General features: G+C 59.4%; 7 protein-coding genes across 8 annotated transcripts; 5 read left to right on the top strand and 2 right to left on the bottom strand.

The window, feature by feature from the left end:
* Positions 1–1,443: 1,443 nt before the first annotated feature.
* IUM83_10014 (TKL protein kinase) lies at positions 1,444–3,129 on the top strand (the record flags this gene model as incomplete). The annotated part of the gene is made up of 1 exon (XM_067934492.1): positions 1,444–3,129. One exon carries the CDS (start codon positions 1,444–1,446, stop codon positions 3,127–3,129), a length of 1,686 nt encoding a protein of 561 aa, XP_067793404.1.
* Positions 3,130–3,520: 391 nt separating this feature from the next.
* IUM83_10013 (elongation factor Tu) lies at positions 3,521–4,771 on the bottom strand (the record flags this gene model as incomplete). Of its 2 annotated transcripts, XM_067934490.1 has the most annotated exons (2): positions 3,888–3,895; positions 3,988–4,771. In XM_067934490.1, the coding sequence occupies 2 exons, from the start codon at positions 4,769–4,771 to the stop codon at positions 3,888–3,890; spliced, it is 792 nt and encodes a 263-aa protein (XP_067793402.1). The 2 variants fall into 2 exon arrangements, with proteins under 2 accessions (XP_067793403.1, XP_067793402.1); XM_067934491.1 differs by having other exon boundaries at positions 3,521–4,771.
* A 989-nt stretch (positions 4,772–5,760) lies between these two features.
* On the top strand, positions 5,761–6,501 carry IUM83_10012 (putative endo-1,3-1,4-beta glucanase; the record flags this gene model as incomplete). The annotated part of the gene is made up of 1 exon (XM_067934489.1): positions 5,761–6,501. One exon carries the CDS (start codon positions 5,761–5,763, stop codon positions 6,499–6,501), a length of 741 nt encoding a protein of 246 aa, XP_067793458.1.
* A 424-nt stretch (positions 6,502–6,925) lies between these two features.
* Positions 6,926–7,687, top strand: IUM83_10011 (putative endo-1,3-1,4-beta glucanase; the record flags this gene model as incomplete). Its single annotated transcript, XM_067934488.1, has 1 exon — positions 6,926–7,687. The coding sequence occupies one exon, from the start codon at positions 6,926–6,928 to the stop codon at positions 7,685–7,687; it is 762 nt and encodes a 253-aa protein (XP_067793454.1).
* A 143-nt stretch (positions 7,688–7,830) lies between these two features.
* On the bottom strand, positions 7,831–9,666 carry IUM83_10010 (ATP-binding Cassette (ABC) Superfamily; the record flags this gene model as incomplete). The annotated part of the gene is made up of 1 exon (XM_067934487.1): positions 7,831–9,666. The coding sequence occupies one exon, from the start codon at positions 9,664–9,666 to the stop codon at positions 7,831–7,833; it is 1,836 nt and encodes a 611-aa protein (XP_067793456.1).
* Positions 9,667–10,837: 1,171 nt separating this feature from the next.
* IUM83_10009 (ATP-binding Cassette (ABC) Superfamily) lies at positions 10,838–12,700 on the top strand (the record flags this gene model as incomplete). Its single annotated transcript, XM_067934486.1, has 1 exon — positions 10,838–12,700. One exon carries the CDS (start codon positions 10,838–10,840, stop codon positions 12,698–12,700), a length of 1,863 nt encoding a protein of 620 aa, XP_067793365.1.
* Positions 12,701–16,138: 3,438 nt separating this feature from the next.
* On the top strand, positions 16,139–16,747 carry IUM83_10008 (Ubiquinone biosynthesis protein COQ7; the record flags this gene model as incomplete). Its single annotated transcript, XM_067934485.1, has 1 exon — positions 16,139–16,747. One exon carries the CDS (start codon positions 16,139–16,141, stop codon positions 16,745–16,747), a length of 609 nt encoding a protein of 202 aa, XP_067793434.1.
* Between the last annotated feature and the right edge of the window lie 580 nt (positions 16,748–17,327).

Genomic DNA, 17,327 nt, shown 5'->3' with positions numbered 1-17,327 from the left:
CCCCCTCAAATCCCGCAGACTCGCTTCTGCATCTCCACCTTGTTCCGTCCGAACCCGGTCTATGGCTCGCGGCGACGCCACGAAATGCCACGAGAGGCGAGGCGACTCAGCGTATCAAATCCGAGAGAACGGAGAGCGAATGCCAAGCGTGGGCGGCCAAATGCATAGCGCTGCCAGCTTGAAAGACAACCTCTGCAGTGTCTGCTGTGGACCGAGTGCAACAAGAACGAAAAAAAATGGCGGGGAGCCTTTGATTCACGTGTGCATTATGAGGATTCTAATGTTTGCTGGCACCAAGGACCGACCGGCCCGGGGCCGAAGCAAATTATCACGTGGCTCAAGTGCTTGATGCAGCCAGGCCAGATCGATGCCTGGCGCGCATGGCCACGCCGCAGGACGGCGCGCCGGATTGCTGAGACTGACTGCACCTCGAAATACAGCGCGTGCGAATCGCAGACTGCGATGTCAATGGCATGAAGGTTCAACCTTCAAGGTTGCGGTGCAGATGAAAGCTGTGATACAAGGATTAAGTGGAGCCATGCGCTTCCCGCCAAAAGTGCATTGTTGACTTTGAACGGCCTCTTGCTCGGTGCGCTGAACCCTCGCCTGGCGAAAAAACAAACTAAAATTTACAGTCCCGCCAGCTTCAACCGCTGCAGTATGTCCTCCAGACGTCCTCCCGGCCAACCAGCGCGCAACCGAGACAAACACCGAGAGCAGCAGGTGGCGATAGGTATCCACTGCGAGTTGGAAGTCCTCTGTTGCAGACTGCGACCGGAGACTTTCAGGTATCGAAAAGTTGAGGCAATTGCAGCGACATACAGCAGTATGGGGCCGTTCGCCGATGCAATGTGCAAGATGGCGCCTTGCGGCAGAAAGCGAGAGAGGAAGCGCGTCCATCGCTGCAGATGCTCCGGGGCTGTGGACGAATTTCTCTCGGTTCAGACGGCCATCGTCGCCTACTGATGCGGCAGTGCGAGTTGACGCTGGCATCGCATATCCATCTGTCGGCCGGCTCGGGCCTGGACAGTCCGCCACGCAGAGTTGAAGCCTGGTTGCATTGTGTCATCGGGCTTCGGGGGCGGGGCGTAGTTTCGCACTCGAGGCTGCCGCTAATGAAGCCGAAAATCCGCCGCTCTCACCCGTGAGTGAGTGATGCAATTGCCCGTAGCGCACGCCGCAGGTCTTCAACTCTCGCGTGCGGTGAGTAATTCGCTCGCATTTGACACTCGCTCCGGCTGGCGGCTCGAATCGGTTGCTTTCGGTCTGGGTTGTCGCTGCGGCAGAGACTGCTGCAAGAGTTCAGCGGAGCGGTGGCTCGGGTTGCGCGGATGTTCTCGTCAACCGTCGCGCCCCACTTCCGTCTTCGCCTAGTAGCTCAAAGGTCGGCCTGTTGCTTTCCCCGCGCCTCGGTTAGCACTAGCCTAACCTGCACAGCCAGCCATGAACAAGGAGAACGCCAAGGTGCGCGGCAACCAGCGCAAGCTGACGTTCCAGCGCCGCAAGAAGCCCAACGCGCTGCGCATCGACCCGGACGCGGCGCCCACGCGCACGAGCACGTTCTTCGGCACGGTGGGGTCCCCCATCAAGATGGGGCCAAGCAACGGCGTGGGCGGCGGCGGCCGGCGCGCGCCCAAGTTGCCTCCGCGGCCGTCCCCTACCCCCGCTTTAGAGACTCCCGTAGTGGACTCGGAGGCGGCAACACTGGACATCAACCAGAAGGCCGCTTTCCGCGAGGAGCTCCGGCGGCAACAGAAGGCCAAGCAGCGCGCCGAGAAGGAAAAGGCCAAGCAGCAACAGCAACAGCAACAAGAGGCAAAAGACGCAAAAGAGGCAAATGACAAGCAGCCGGACGAGGCCTCCGTGGCCACCGTGCGCAACGACAATGGGCGTGCCAACCACGGCAAGCACCGCGGCCGCCGCAACTCAACCGAGTTCCTGGGTGCGCCCATGGAGCCCGTGCAGCAACTTAAGCTGGACGGCGCCAAGAAGGCCAAGATCCCGCACTTCCTCTCGGCCTGGTTCAACGCCGGCCACGACACGAAGGCCACGACCGACACGGACAACAGCGAGGCCGAGTCGGCCAAGACGGACGTGACCGTCGTGAGCGCCGACGAGAAGGACAAGGCCAAGGCCGCGCCTCCCGAGCCTAATGTTGCTGCAGCAGCGGCCAAGCCGCCGCCCGCGCCCGTTGACGCGGCCAAGGACAAAGACAGGGACAGGAGCGCCGTTAAGCACAGGCCCACCAACTACAGCCAGAACATCAACTTCAACGAGATTACGCTCGGCCGCATGATCGGCGAGGGCGCCTTCGGGAAGGTGCACGAGGGCAAGTGGCGCGGCAAGAGCGTGGCCGTGAAGCTGCTCATCTGCCAGGACCTGCGCAGCGACATCCTGAACGAGTTCCAGTCCGAGGTGGAGATCATGAGCGTGCTGCGCCACCCCAATATCTGCAGGCTGCTGGGCGCGTGCATGGAGCCGCCGCACCGCGCGCTGGTGGTGGAGCTGCTGCAGCGCGGCTCGCTCTGGGGCGTGCTGCGCATGAACCGCAAGTCCATCGACCAGGAGATGCGCTCTAGGTTTATCTACGACACGGCCAAGGGCATGTCGTACCTGCACCACTTCGAGCGGCCCATCCTGCACCGAGACCTGAAGAGCCCCAACCTGCTCGTGGACAAGAACTTCAACATCAAGTTGTCGGATTTCGGACTGGCACGGGTGAAGGCCCACGTGCAGACCATGACGGGGAACTGCGGGACGGTGCAGTGGATGGCGCCCGAGGTCTTGGGCAACCAGAAGTACACGGAGAAGGCCGACGTGTTCTCGTTCGGAATTGTCATTTGGGAGATCGTCACGGGCGAGTGCCCGTACGATGGCATGAGCCAGATCCAGGCCGCGCTCGGTGTGCTGAACCGCAACCTGCGACCCAACATCCCCAGGGATTGCCCGCCGTTCTTCTCAAGGTTGATGAAAGCCTGTTGGAACCGACAGCCGGAGCTGCGACCGAGCTTCCCGCACATCGTCAACGCCTTCCGCACGTACCAAAGCTCAATCTCAGAGTCGCGCGCAACCAGCAGCGCTGCAGCATCAGCCAAGGCCGCTATGGCCGCATCGGTAGCCGCGTCATAGGCTGCCACTGCGAGACGCTATGTCGTCGCAGTAGACTTGTTGAAGCAACTCGCTGAGGGCGACACAAGGAAACGATTGATTTCTATGGTAAACGAGAGATGCAAACAAGGGAACACAAAATGATGATACACGTTGTTTCATGTACGGTCTTCACCTGCACATCACATTGAAAGCCCTCATGCTTCGAGCTGATCGATACGACTTCAACTTGAAGACGTACCGATCTTAGAGCTCGCTCTAGCGTTTATAAAAACTGGATGCTGCTGTTAGAGTTTGCTTTGTGTATGTATTGCTGGTTACGAAGTTCGACACTGTCCACGCATCTTGCTCGACGTTTGGCTCCGCTAGCTCCGCTCCCGCGTATCTACTGCAGTCGTTCTGCAGAAAATATCTACGACTCGACCTTGGCCACGACACCGGCACCGATGGTGCGGCCGCCCTCGCGGATGCTGAACTTCATACCGGTGTCCAGAGCGATGGGGTGGATAAGCTCAATGTCGATGGCCGTGTTGTCTCCAGGCATGACCATCTCCGTGCCGGCCTTGAGCAGGATGTTGCCCGTGACATCAGCCGTGCGGAAGAAGAACTGCGGCCGGTAGTTGCTGAAGAAGGGCGTGTGGCGGCCGCCCTCCTCCTTCTTGAGCACGTACACCTCGGCCTCGAACTTGGTGTGCGGGTTGATGGTGCCGGGCTTGCACAGCACCTGGCCGCGCAGCACCTCGTCACGCTTGAGGCCACGCAGCAGCAGGCCGACGTTGTCACCGGCCTGGCCGCGGTCCAGGGACTTCTTGAACATCTCGACGCCCGTGCACGTGGTCTTGGTGCTGGGCTTGAGGCCCACGAGCTCCACCTCGTCACCGGTGTTGATCACGCCCTGCTCCACACGGCCGGACACCACCGTGCCGCGGCCCGAGATGGAGAAGACGTCCTCCACGGGCATCAGGAAGGGCTTCTCGAAGTCGCGCACCGGGTCCGGGATGTAGGCGTCCACCTCGTCCATGAGCTTGAGCACGGCGTCGCGGCCGATGTCGTGGTCGCGGCCCTCCACGGCGGCCAGGGCCGAGCCCTTGACCACGGGGATGTCGTCGGCCGGGAAGTCGTAGGCCTCCAGCAGCTCGCGGATCTCCATCTCCACGAGCTCCAGCAGCTCCTCGTCGTCCACCTGGTCCACCTTGTTCATGAAGACCACGAGGGCGGGCACGCCGACCTGGCGGGCCAGCAGGATGTGCTCGCGCGTCTGCGGCATCGGGCCGTCGCCGGCCGAGACCACGAGGATGCCGCCGTCCATCTGGGCCGCGCCCGTGATCATGTTCTTGACGTAGTCGGCGTGGCCCGGGCAGTCCACGTGCGCGTAGTGGCGCTTGGCCGTCTCGTACTCGACGTGGGCCGTGGAGATGGTGATGCCGCGAGCGCGCTCCTCGGGCGCCTTGTCGATGTCGGCGTAGCTCGTGAACTCGGCGCCGCCCGTCTCGGACAGCACCTTGGTGATGGCGGCCGTGAGCGTCGTCTTGCCGTGGTCCACGTGGCCGATGGTGCCCACGTTCAGGTGGGGCTTGGTGCGGTCGAACGTGGCCATGGAGCGCGTGGCCGCGGCGCGGCCGGCCGCGGCCGACGTGGCCAGGAGCTTGCGGAGGAACACCATGCTGATCTGGCGGGGCTAGCTTCGCGTCTGGGGCTGAGGAGCGAGAGTGAGCGAGCTTTGGCTGGCGGAGGCTCGAACCTGCGGCCCGCAGACCGGGACGGACGTCACGGGTACATTGACGTGGGGAAAGTATCGACGTGGAGGGGGTGTGGAGGCCCGGCACGGGAGTGGACGAAAAGGACCCGTTTCCACCAATGGGACGCGGGTCTGCTATAGATACGACCCCGAAAAGCGCGGCGCTTCGTGGCCGCTCGTTTTGACAGGCAACTCGTCCGGCGGTGCAGACTTGGATTGCAGCGACACAGGAGGCACGGCGCGCCGGTTTTGCGATAAGAGTCAACTTGTTGCTGCAAAGAGCTAGGAGATTGCGGTGCGCGTCAATGTTGGTGGGACTTTGCGGTTGCTCTGCTCCAATGCGCCGGAGAGATCTCTTGGTGTGCATGTATTGGCGAGGGCTACAGGTTACCTGTCGCCGGCGTGATTAGCGCGAAGGGCAGTGCCAAACGCTGCCTCCAACAGTGCAATCGCGTCGGTAGCCAATAGGTTGAGCTCAGCAGTTCATGTGTGCACTCTGCGCTCGTGGGTGTCGAGCTCAATTTCCCGCGGATTCTGGATGTGCGAGCCAATATTGTATTGTAGCAGTTTCACTGCAGGGTGCATGCGGACATTCGTCGCAATCGGCATCGATTGCATCACTTTTCCGTCAGTTGCTTTCTTTCAATGCAGTCGATGCTTCGGCATGAAGTACTGTACTTACTTACAAAAAACTATCGCAATCGCATCGATTGCATCAGTTATGCTTGGTCACCACAACATCTTGAGAAGCGAGCCTTGTTGACTGCAACTAGCGCGGGCATACGCAGGTAGCACTGCCGAGCTCTGTGTATTCCAGGGGTGTATTCCCTCACTTCACAATTTGCTTCGTTCTACACCAAGCACCTCCGAACTTCGCGACAACAAGCACAACCATGAGCTGCTGCCCTTCCACCATGGAACCTGCGATGACGACCACTCCGAACGGGATCGTCGCCAAGACCTTCGGCAACACGAAACTCTTCGTGGCAGGCCCACCCCAGGCTAAAGCTGGTCTCCTCGCCTTCCCTGACATTTTCGGTCCTGGAAGTGGCCGCATCAAGCAAGACGCCGAAGAGCTGGGCAAGCTCGGCTATGCGGTGGTGCTGGTCGATGCTGCTGACGGAGACTACATCTCGTCACTCGAAGGAGTCGATGTTCCAGCTTGGGCGAACCGGAACAGCTTCGAGAAGGTTGCTGGTGGCCACGTCGCCAATGCCATCGCGTATCTCCAGCAAGAGACTGGCGTCGACTCCATCAGTAGCTACGGCTACTGCTGGGGAGCCTACATTGGTGCGAAACTGTCGTCGCTACCGGTGCCCGTCATTAAGGGCCACGTCTCCTTTCATCCTAGCTGGAAAGCGGAAGACTTTGTCAACGGAGACGGCGCTTTGGAGAAGATGACCGAGAGCATTTCGGTCCCCCAACTGCTGTGTGCAGCGGGCAATGACCCTCCTTTTGTTCGCGAGGGAGGGGGTGTCGACAAGATTCTGAAAGCCAAGCCAGGCGCCGGCGAACTCTGCGATGTCATCGATTTCCCGGACATGGTCCATGGGTGGGTTTGCCGCGGTGACCTCGAGGACCCTGCGACGAAGAAAGCGGTCGAGAAGGCTTGGCGCGCGGCCATTGAGTTCACCCAGAAGATCAATCCGCTGTAGGCCTGGATTCTACCCTCCAACCGTACCATGAAATTGGTAGTGCAGTGGATAACGACATCGTAACACTGATCCTTTTCCTCCGATCTTGCTCTTCTCCTTGCAGCCGAGTACTACAGTACAAGCTTACAGTGCGAGCACGCCTTGCCCTGCTACAGATTTGTACTACGGCACGTACTACAGTGTTGTATTTGGGAGTTTAGATCACTACATAAATGCTTACGTAAGTACTACAGAACTGTGTGTGCTGTACAACCAGAGATACCCGAAAACCTGTCGCAATCACCCCCGATTACATCAGTTTTTATCGCTGATCCTGCTGAGGATCGAGCGAGCGAAGGTCTCAGCGTCTGACTGGGGCTCTCGACGGTCATATCCTATTTTTTCGCCTTCGACTCCCCTCCTCGAACACCAAGTTTCTGCAATCATGAGCTGCTGCCCCGCGGTCATGGAGCCTGCCCGGGAGACCGCTGCCAACACCATCGTGGCCAAGACCTACAAGAACACCAAGCTCTTCGTTGCGGGTCCTGCCCAGGCCAAGGCCGGCGTGGTCGCCATCCCCGACATCTTTGGCCCGGAGAGCAGCCGCATCAAGCAGGACGCCGAAGCTCTGGCCAAACTGGGCTACGCTGTCGTGCTGGTGGACGCCGCTGATGGCGACTACCCGGAGACCCTCGAAGGTCAGGATGTCCCTGGATGGCTGAAGAAGAACAGCTTCGAGAAGGTCTCTGGAGCCCACGTCGCCAATGCCATTGCCTACTTGCAGGAAGAGGTCGGAGCTCAGTCCATCAGCAGCTACGGTTACTGCTGGGGTGCCTACGTTGGCGCCAAGCAGTCGGCTCTGTCGACGCCCGTGATCAAGGGCCACGTCTCGTTCCACCCGAGCTGGATGGCGGAGCAGCTCGTCAACGGTGAAGGTGCCGTGCAGAAGATGGCCGAGGCCATTTCGGTGCCCCAGTTGCTGTGCGCAGCGGGCAACGACCCTCCGCTCGTGAGCGAGGGTGGAGTGGTGGAGCAAATCCTGAAGGATAAGCCTGTTGTCGCTGAGCAGAGCAACGTCGTGAACTTCCCCGGCATGATCCACGGCTGGGTGTGTCGCGGTGACATCAAGGACCCGGCGACCAAGGAAGCGGTCAAGAAGGCATGGCACTTGGCAGTCGAGTTCACCCAGAAGGTCAACCCGCTGTAGATGGCCAGGGCGACTAACAGTGAACAGAACGAAAAATACAAATGGGTGGGTGCTCATTGCAACTACTTTTCATGAAGAAAGCTTGAACTCCTATCATACAATCCGTACATGTTTTTACAAGAGATTCACTTCGCCGATGTTACTTAGCGGCGACCCGTGTGGAACTTCCACAGGATGAACGCGAAGATGGCCTGGAAGCCCACAATGTACACGATCAGCAGCAGCATGTCCCTCGTCACGTCCACGTTCTCCATGCCGTACTTGGCCAGGATGCCCTTCGCCGTATCCGACGTCTCGTTCTCGAACTGCTTGAACACGAACGACTCGAACGAGTACGAGTGGAACGCCAGGTAGTAGCCCCAGATCCAGTAGTCCGGGATCGAGTCGCGCGGCACCATGAAGCCCTCGCACAGCATGAACATACCGAACACACCCGCGCCCAGCGCGATGCCGATGATGTAGTGCGGCACCGCCGCGCCGATCACGTGCATCATGGACTCGGACACCACGAGCGACAGGAACAGGTTCAGCAAAAAGTACTCGAAGGCGTTCAGCCCCGCCAGCAACACCACCAGCGCCGTTGACATGACCGCGATGAGGAAGATGCCCGGCAGCGTCGCCAGGAAGTTGGCGCACACGTAGCTCACGACGCTCAGCGAGCTGTTGGCGCGCTCGCGGGCGAACACGGCGCGCTGCTCGATGAAGAACGGCAGCACGGCCACCGACATGAACACCAGGAACGCCTGCACGTAGAACAGCAGCGGCACCAGGTCCTCGTCCGTCAGGTTGTGGTTCGTGCTCAGGTACATGGTGCCGACCATGAAGCTCAGGCAGAAGTACATGAACAGCCGGATCCAGTAGATGCCCGGGTTGCGGATGTTGTTGAGCGTGTTGCGGTACATGAGCACGCCGAACTGGCGCAGCGACGACGGCGACGGCTGCTCGATGTCCGGCAGGTGCTGCAGCGTCTTGCGGTCGCCCTCGATCTTCGCGGCCAACTCCCGGCGGATCTCGCTCTGCGCGTACGACTTCACCAGCTTGGGCACGTCCGCGTGGTCGTCGAAGTCCGTGTTCACCAAACTGATGAAGTACTCGGCCGGGTTCATGTACTGCGGACAGTCGTGGCCGGCCGAGGCGAAGTGCGGGATCATCTTGGCCCGGGGACCGCAGTACACCGTTTGGCCGGCCGTCAGCACGATGACGTTCGTGAACATGTCGTAGACCAGCGACGACGGCTGGTGGATCGTGCACACGATGGTCTTGCCCTCGGCGCAGAGCTTCACGATGAACTTCATGACGTTGTGCGTGGCGCTCGAGTCCAGGCCGCTCGTGGGCTCGTCCAGGATGAGGATGCTCGGGTTCGACAGCAGCTCGATGGCAATGCTCAGGCGGCGCTTCTGGCCGCCCGACAGGCCCTTGCGGAAGATGTCGCCCACCAGCGTGTGGCGGCACGTGGCCAGCCCCATGGCCTCCACCACGTCGTCCACGCGCGCCTCGATCTGCTTGGACGAGACGCTGTTGGGCAGACTGAGCTTGGCGGCCATGCGCATGGTCTCCAGCACCGTGAAGGACCCGAGCAGCGAGTCCTCCTGGGCCACGTAGCTCGTCACGGCGCGGAACGTCTTGGTCACGCGGGCCTCGCCGTTGAGCTCGATGTCGCCCGTGACTTCTCCGGAGCTGATGCGGTCGGCCAGCAGGTCCACGAGCGTGGTCTTGCCCGAGCCGGACGGGCCCATGATGGCCGTGAGCTCTCCGGGCGCGCATCGGCCGCTGACATGGTCCAGGATGGTCTTCTTGCCGTCCGGAGCGTCGGGTGTATTCGCACACGCGACCAAGTAGCTGAGGTTGTTCCAGGTGAGCACGCACGGGTTGGTCAGGTGTTGGTAGGACGGCTCAGGCTTGGTGCCGTTTTCGAGCGACTCCAGCATAGCGTACGACAGCCCTCTCATAGACCGGGGGGACTCTAGGACGACCGCCATGAGGACACCTTAGGTGGTAGAGTTGTGTGGTGTAGTTATGTTATGCCAAGCTAGGACGAGTGCCTGTGGGCAAGTGAGGTCGTTCGATAGTGGAGACCTTGCGTTGGATTGGGATTGTTCCTGACAATCGGTCTGCTATATCCAGCGCGATGGCGGCCACCGCCGTAAGCCTCCGCCTGACCGAATCGGATAGCCGATGGATCTTGTCGAGTCAGGCCGCCTCAGGCGTAGCAAAGCTATCATGCATGGCGCATGCATGGGATCAAAATATTTTTCGGAGAGAGGTATCATGAAATGATTCATGTCATTCGTGGCTTGTAGACCACCGAACAACGAACACTGGCACAGCCGTCGCTGTCAGAGTTGTGAAGGCGAGATCAAATGGTTTGAACCTTGCTCAGCCACAGCACGCTCGATCTCTCCTCAACGTGAGGCTCAAGTTGAAGGCCAGCTGATGGATGGTCTTACCGCGAGGTCACCGATCGGGCCATTAAATGGACCATTTGGCTTCTGCATGCACGCACGCGGCTGTTGCCCTGCTTGATGGCGAGGAGGAAGGCCATGGTGGCGGCCACGCCTGACTGGTTTAACAAGCCACGCTACGTCTGACTCCGCTGGCGAGTCGGCGAGTCAGGCGTGACGATCCCGTGGCCGATCTGCGAAGCTGAAGCTGAAGCTGCAACGGCGGCAAGCCGGGGCCGGTTCCGGCGTTGGCCGCCAGCCATTTCGCGCCGCCTGACCGAGTGTGGCCGCAGCTCGTGAGCCTCGAGGTCAGGCAAGTTGCTTGGCATCCAATCTCCAACCCCGCGCTCGTTGGCGGCTACCGCGGCGTTGTGGGTGGCGGTGCCTGACTTCGGCCACACGCCTGACCACCTGGCCCCCGTCTGTGCATGGCTTTCATCAGCGGCCCCGTTACTGACCTATTCGCCAGGTCCCTACCGCACCAAGTGTCGACGTCTCGGCAGGAAAAGGCGAGTCAGGCGCAGCGACGGCTTAGGGCCCGCGAGATGCCGCGGGATTTGCACACTCTGCAATTCGCGCGGCGTCGCCCTCGACAGCAACACAGTCAAGTCAGTCAGCCGGTGCCGCGCCGCCCCGGGCCGTCACAATCCAACTCGCGCAGAGCGACCGAGACCGTCTCCGCTCCTCCACCGGCAGCACGGCCAACAGCTTGTGCTTCTTCGTGCTGGACCCAGATAGCAAGCCGTCGATCTCCGTCATGGCCTCACCTCACTCGACGCCTTACTCGGCGCTGGACGCGCTCGAGAGCGGCGGCAAGCCTGAGCCGTCCTACCAGCACCTGACCAACCCGTGCGTGCTCAGCTGGAACAACCTCAGCTACACGGTGGCCGGCCGCAAGACGGCCGAAGCTCCGGACGGCAAGAAGACCATCCTGGACCATGTCAGCGGCCGATGCGCGCCCGGAGAGCTCACGGCCATCATGGGCCCGTCCGGCTCGGGCAAGACCACGCTCGTGGACCTGCTGGCCGACCGCATCAGCTCCGGAGAAGTCACGGGCGACATCGAGCTCAACGGCGAGGCCCGCGTGACCAAGACGTTCCGCGCCGTGACGAGCTACGTGGCCCAGGAGGACTCGCTGCTCGGGTCCTTCACGGTGCTGGAGACCATGCGCATGGCCGCCAAGCTCAGTCTGCCCAACAGCGTCTCGTCCAAGCAGATCGAGGCGCGCGTGGACGACGTGGTGGAGGCCATGGGGCTGGCCACGTGCCGCCACACGCTGGTGGGCGACATCTTCCGCAAGGGCCTGTCGGGCGGCCAGAAGCGCCGCCTGAGCATTGCCATCGAGCTGCTGTCGAACCCGAGCATCCTCATCCTGGACGAGCCCACGAGCGGCCTGGACTCGAGCGCCACGCACAACGTCATGAAGTTCATCGTGAAGCTCTGCGCCGAGGGCAAGACCATCGTGTGCACGATCCACCAGCCGTCGTCGCTGGTCTACGACATGTTCACGAACGTCATCGTGCTGACGGCCGGCCAAACGGTGTACTGCGGTCCCCGGGCCAAGATGATCCCGCACTTCGCCTCGGCCGGCCACGACTGTCCGCAGTACATGAACCCGGCCGAATACTTCATCAGTTTGGTGAACACGGACTTCGACGACCACGCGGACGTGCCCAAGCTGGTGAAGTCGTACGCGCAGAGCGAGATCCGCCGGGAGTTGGCCGCGAAGATCGAGGGCGACCGCAAGACGCTGCAGCACCTGCCGGACATCGAGCAGCCGTCGCCGTCGTCGCTGCGCCAGTTCGGCGTGCTCATGTACCGCAACACGCTCAACAACATCCGCAACCCGGGCATCTACTGGATCCGGCTGTTCATGTACTTCTGTCTGAGCTTCATGGTCGGCACCATGTACCTGAGCACGAACCACAACCTGACGGACGAGGACCTGGTGCCGCTGCTGTTCTACGTGCAGGCGTTCCTGGTGTTCATGTCGGTGGCCGTGCTGCCGTTCTTCATCGAGCAGCGCGCCGTGTTCGCCCGCGAGCGCGCCAACAGCTCGCTGAGCGTCGTGAGCTACGTGTGCGCCAACTTCCTGGCGACGCTGCCGGGCATCTTCCTCATCGCGGTCATGTCGACGGCGCTGGTGGTGTTGCTGGCGGGGCTGAACGCCTTCGAGTACTTTTTGCTGAACCTGTTCCTGTCGCTCGTGGTGTCTGAGTCCATGATGCACGTGATCGGCGCGGCGGTACCGCACTACATCATCGGCATCGCGCTGGGCGCGGGTGTGTTCGGCATGTTCATGCTGTGCGAGGGCTTCATGGTGCCGCGCGACTCGATCCCGGACTACTGGATCTGGGGCTACTACCTGGCGTTCCACTCGTACTCGTTCGAGTCGTTCGTGTTCAAGCAGTTCGAGAACGAGACGTCGGATACGGCGAAGGGCATCCTGGCCAAGTACGGCATGGAGAACGTGGACGTGTCGAGGGACATGCTGCTGCTGATCGTGTACATTGTGGGCTTTCAAGCCGTCTTCGCGTTCATCCTGTGGAAGTTCCACACGGGCCGCCGTTAACCGTCTTATTCTAGTGTAGTAGGCCGATTGATGCGATGCAACCAATATACGTAAGATAATATTGCCCTTCAAAATCTAAAGCATGATGCAGAGCAATTTATTGATCGGCATGACCTAGTGCGTGCAGTACCTATGACCACACACTGATAAGTTGACTTGAGCATGGACGCTTCCGTTTCACCCGTGAAAGCTACGGCCGCGTTACTCGATACGATGTGTGTCGAACATTTGAGGAAGATCACCTGAGTATTCGCTCTCGATAAAGAAGACAAATACATGAACAATGACCACGAACATGCGCCAAGCCCTCAGCCCCATTCGGCTAGCAATATCGAGGTCATGAGCCATATACTTATGGTTCACACTCTCCAGCTTGAAAACAATCTACAGATTCTGCTAAGACGCGTATGGATACTTTCGCATCACATTTCCTGTTTCTCCCAAATTCCGTTTATTTTTTTTAGAAAAACAGCCAGCAATATGAATCAAGTGCAATTGGCCGATATTAAAAAGTTTATTTCGGTGGTCGCCAGCGCGATGTGGTGTGGGCACCCCGTACTTTTGTTATCAGGCATCGTCAGAGCACGGGGTGCGCAATTCATGCCCCCTTGTCCCAATGCTACAAAGGCAGCGCGCACCCACCGGAATTTAACGTTAGCTTCATTCACTCTTTTTTCAGCGGAAGGGACTCAGTCCGGACGACAACTCGAACTTGCGCCGATGGTCAATCTCAGCTTCAAGTGTAGCTTGAGTCACCACCATTTCACGACGCAGTCGATGGGGACGCTATTAGATCTCCTACTATGATATCATCTAGCATCGATGACTTGAGGGAACTCCGCGATTTACACGTTAATGTTCCCGCAGTGGAGAAATTGCTTTCTACTAAGCTCCCGCTTCAAGTCCTTCAGATCCGACATATCCGGATACGGCGAGGCTAGACAGTCGTGCAGCAACCCAGACGGTGTGGAAACCCGGTTGAGCGCGATGCCGTTGCCTGAATTGGGGCGATTAACGTTGTTGGCGTTGCCAGAGGCGTCACTTGTGGCGCAGCGCGACGGTGGTCACGGACACAGCGTTCACCTCGTCCAGCAGCTGTGAGGTGGTGAAGAACTGGTGCTCGTCCGGCAGCGCACGCACTGAAACACTGATACTCTCTTAGCGCTGGGGTTTCTTGGGATGAAAATGGCACTAAGAAACGTGCTATATCTTTATCAACGGCAACCAAGCGGTTATACTGAACTGAATTCAACATTATAGGTAGACTCATGTATCCACCGAGGTTGATTTCGAGTACCCGCACCCTACCCGAAGTTCGGGTATACCTGGTCACTGACCAGGTATACCAGTCGTCAGGTAAGCATTTGGTTCGGGTACTCAATTGCGAGCTCTGGATTTCACGCGAGCGTTGTCCACATTACGGGCCTGCGCCATAGTGGGGCCTAGCTTATTGTTATCAGTCCATGGACAATAGCCACGGCGCCGGACTGCTAGACAACTGTAACCCGTACGACAACTCCAAGGCGCCACGTCGAGCTCTGAGTCGCGTGCCTCGTGCCCATGACTCGCTGTTTAGTGGCCTGGGATTTTGATTTCAAGATCCTTTCGTCCACGTCACCAGCCTCGTCGCCTACTCTGTCGGTCTGTCGTGGCGTGCGAGGCGGCCCAACCGGGTCTCCTAGATCACAAGTGTATTCAGTCGAGAAGAGAACAACAGCGGAGGAAGTCGACCGAGCTCGCCAATATGGGAGCCAAGACAGCAATCGGAGCACTTTTCAATTCGGCCCCAACCGAGCAATTGGCCGCCAACCAATGAACTACCCAGCTCGGATCGCGATCAACCAACCTTGTGGAGAACACATCAAGACCAGCAAACACCAGAATGAAGATGAAATCGAATCAAGGCCGGGCTTTGCGTCCCGCGTGCTCCAGCTCCTATTCCGACGGCGAGGATCCTCCGTCGAGCAGCGAGCCAAGTCCTGGCCAGGACGCGAAGAACCCGTTCCTGCTCCCGCGCCGATTGTCGTTCCGACGAGTGCAGATCGCCGGTCCAGTGCCAGCATCATCATCCCCAATAGTCTCGGCTCGTCGGCACCGGCTTCCATGGCAGGGTCAACGCGCACTCGAAATGTGCGCACATACAAAGCATCTGCACCCCGCATCGGTTCCAGCGAAGCCGAATGGCGGCATCGACAAACTTACTGCTCGAACTGTGATCGTCTGTTCTTCACGTCGATGTCGGCCCTCAGCAGTGGCGCCGGTCGGTTCTGCTCCCTGGACTGTAAAACCAACTCCGAGTACGTGACCTTCCTGCAGGAAGCGATGGTCGTGGAATTCGACAGCATGAGGAGCGGGTCATCTGCTTCGAGCTTGGGAGAAGATGACGGCAGCTAGAAGTTCTGCGCTGAAATCTATTTGGTTCCAAGGGTAGCTGCATGTTCGTGCTATAATGCTGAATTGAGTACATGCAACATCAAAACTTTGATTCAAAAGGAGCAGGAAATATAAACCTTGTACTGTATCTCGTGGAGATGCTTTCAACTTCAACCTTGTATAGCTTGTGGCTTGTGCACGATCGAGACTGTAAAGACTTACTGCTTCGGTGCTCGTATTCCAACCTTGCAAGGCTGCCTCATTTCGGTGAGCGAGAGCGAAGCAAACTATGCGCATGCCTGAAACGTGATCCGTGGCAAGAGCACCGCGCGAAGCAGCCTGGCATCAGATCACCGGAAGATTGACCAAACGCTGGGACTCCGATACGCACGGCAAGATACGGCGGATTCGTCTCCACTTGAAGCTGGCGGAACGATGGTATCGTGTGCACACAGTAGCTTATTTGCACGACGCGAGCGGATACACAGCGTGTGGACCCCAAAAAGCTGCCGCAACGTCCAACGGACAATGCCAGCCTGACTACACCTCCTGTATCGCAATGGAAGTAAGGCGGCCAGCACCAAACATCACTATCTACTTAGTAGCGATTCCTTGTTCGCCTTCAGTGCTTCATACCAGCCCAACTGCGCGGAGCCAGACTTGCTACGCCTGACCTGCCCTGCGTTATCAAGGGTCCTGCGACAAACAGCTGGCAAGCTGGGGGATCCACCACCGGCACGATCTCCTCATCGTTTTCTGAAGGTATTAGTTTATGACTGATCTAAATGCTAGAGTTTGTTAGTGAGGAAGAATTTGGATTGTACGTCAATCGAGTCATGAAGGTTTCTGAACTTGCGACGGAGCCCGACTCGCAAGCTTGAAGTCAGGCTTACCCACTACGCCTGACCCAGTATTCAACAGCAGCGATGCCGCATAAATGCCGCGCCGCAGTCCAGTGGTCTCGCTGCCACTGCAAGCAGGCACGCCTCAGTCCATTCCCGAATCGGCCCGCGTCCGCCCAAGTCGCCTCCAGCCACTCCCCAAGCTCGTAGCCCCAAGCCAGCCATGCACAAGTCCGCGCACGACTTCAATGAGGCCAAGCGCCAGAAAGACATCATCTCCTGGGACGCCTACACCAGCGGCCTCAAGGCCGGCGCCTGGGCCAGCCTGGCCATGGGCGCGGCCGTCTACGGCGCCAACGCGTACCACAGCGGCTTCCGCACGCGCCTCGGCGTGAGCGGCAAGTGGGCGCTCGTGGTCTCCGCCTACCTGGCCGGTTTCGCCATCGTGGCCGAGAACCGCCTCCTGGCTGGGGCCAGGAACCCCGATCAGTACATGGCCGCCCTCGACCCCAACTTCGTCGAGGTGCGCATGGCGAAGAGCGGGCTGCCGCTACACAAACGGGCGGCCAACTTCGTGTACGACCACCCGTACCGCAGCCTCGCGACGGCGGGGGTGCCGCTGGTCGGCGGCATCTTCGCGCTGCAGGCCACGAACACGGGGATCAACCGCTCGCAGCAGATCATGCACACGCGCATCTACGGCCAGGCGGCCGTGGTGGCTCTGCTGCTCGGATCCATGGCCTTCCACGACTACATGGCCAAGCGCGGCCGCTTCGAGGAGGACGAGGACGAGGAGGCACAAGTGCCCAAGATCCACGAGCTCAAGGCCTAAATGGCTACCTCTTTCCCACTCGAGGTTCGTTTAGCTTCGTAGCTTAGTTTTCAGTAGGACGTGGAGCTTGTTACGAGCCACCCAGCAGCAACCATTGCGAACGACAGGAACATTACACGGAGGCTGGCAACTCACACGTCACACGTCGCGACGGACTCGACAGACCTAGGAAAATGAAGACATGCGCTCATGGTACACCGCATCATCCTTTGTTTTCGTGGTAGGAGCGTCAGTCATCTTGATCCTCTTGGTCGCCCTCCCCAAGCCTCAGAGTCCAAGCAGACCCCACCCTCGCCAACGAGGCGACGACCACCTTTGATTGTGAGGAGACCGAGTGTCCAGCGAGCGTTCTTACCTACCGGTATGCTCATGGTACAAGTTTGGATGACCTGAAGATCACCTGTCTTGCGTCGGCGAAATGACCACCTCGATAAGATTCCTGGTTGCGAAGAGGACAGGGAGATGACAAAGTCTTTGCCACCTATCCTACCAGTCCGATTCCAGCCGTAGCGACGGGAGCTTAGCTCGTCAGGTGCCTCGGGGCATGTGTTACTGGGACCACCAGGCCGAGGCGCAGGCA

This window comes from Phytophthora cinnamomi (assembly GCF_018691715.1).
Source record: "Phytophthora cinnamomi strain GKB4 chromosome Unknown Contig29, whole genome shotgun sequence".
Classification (NCBI taxonomy): Eukaryota; Oomycota; class Peronosporomycetes; order Peronosporales; family Peronosporaceae; genus Phytophthora; species Phytophthora cinnamomi.
Note: the sequence above shows the minus strand (reverse complement) of the source record. Positions and strands in the feature narration are given on the sequence as shown.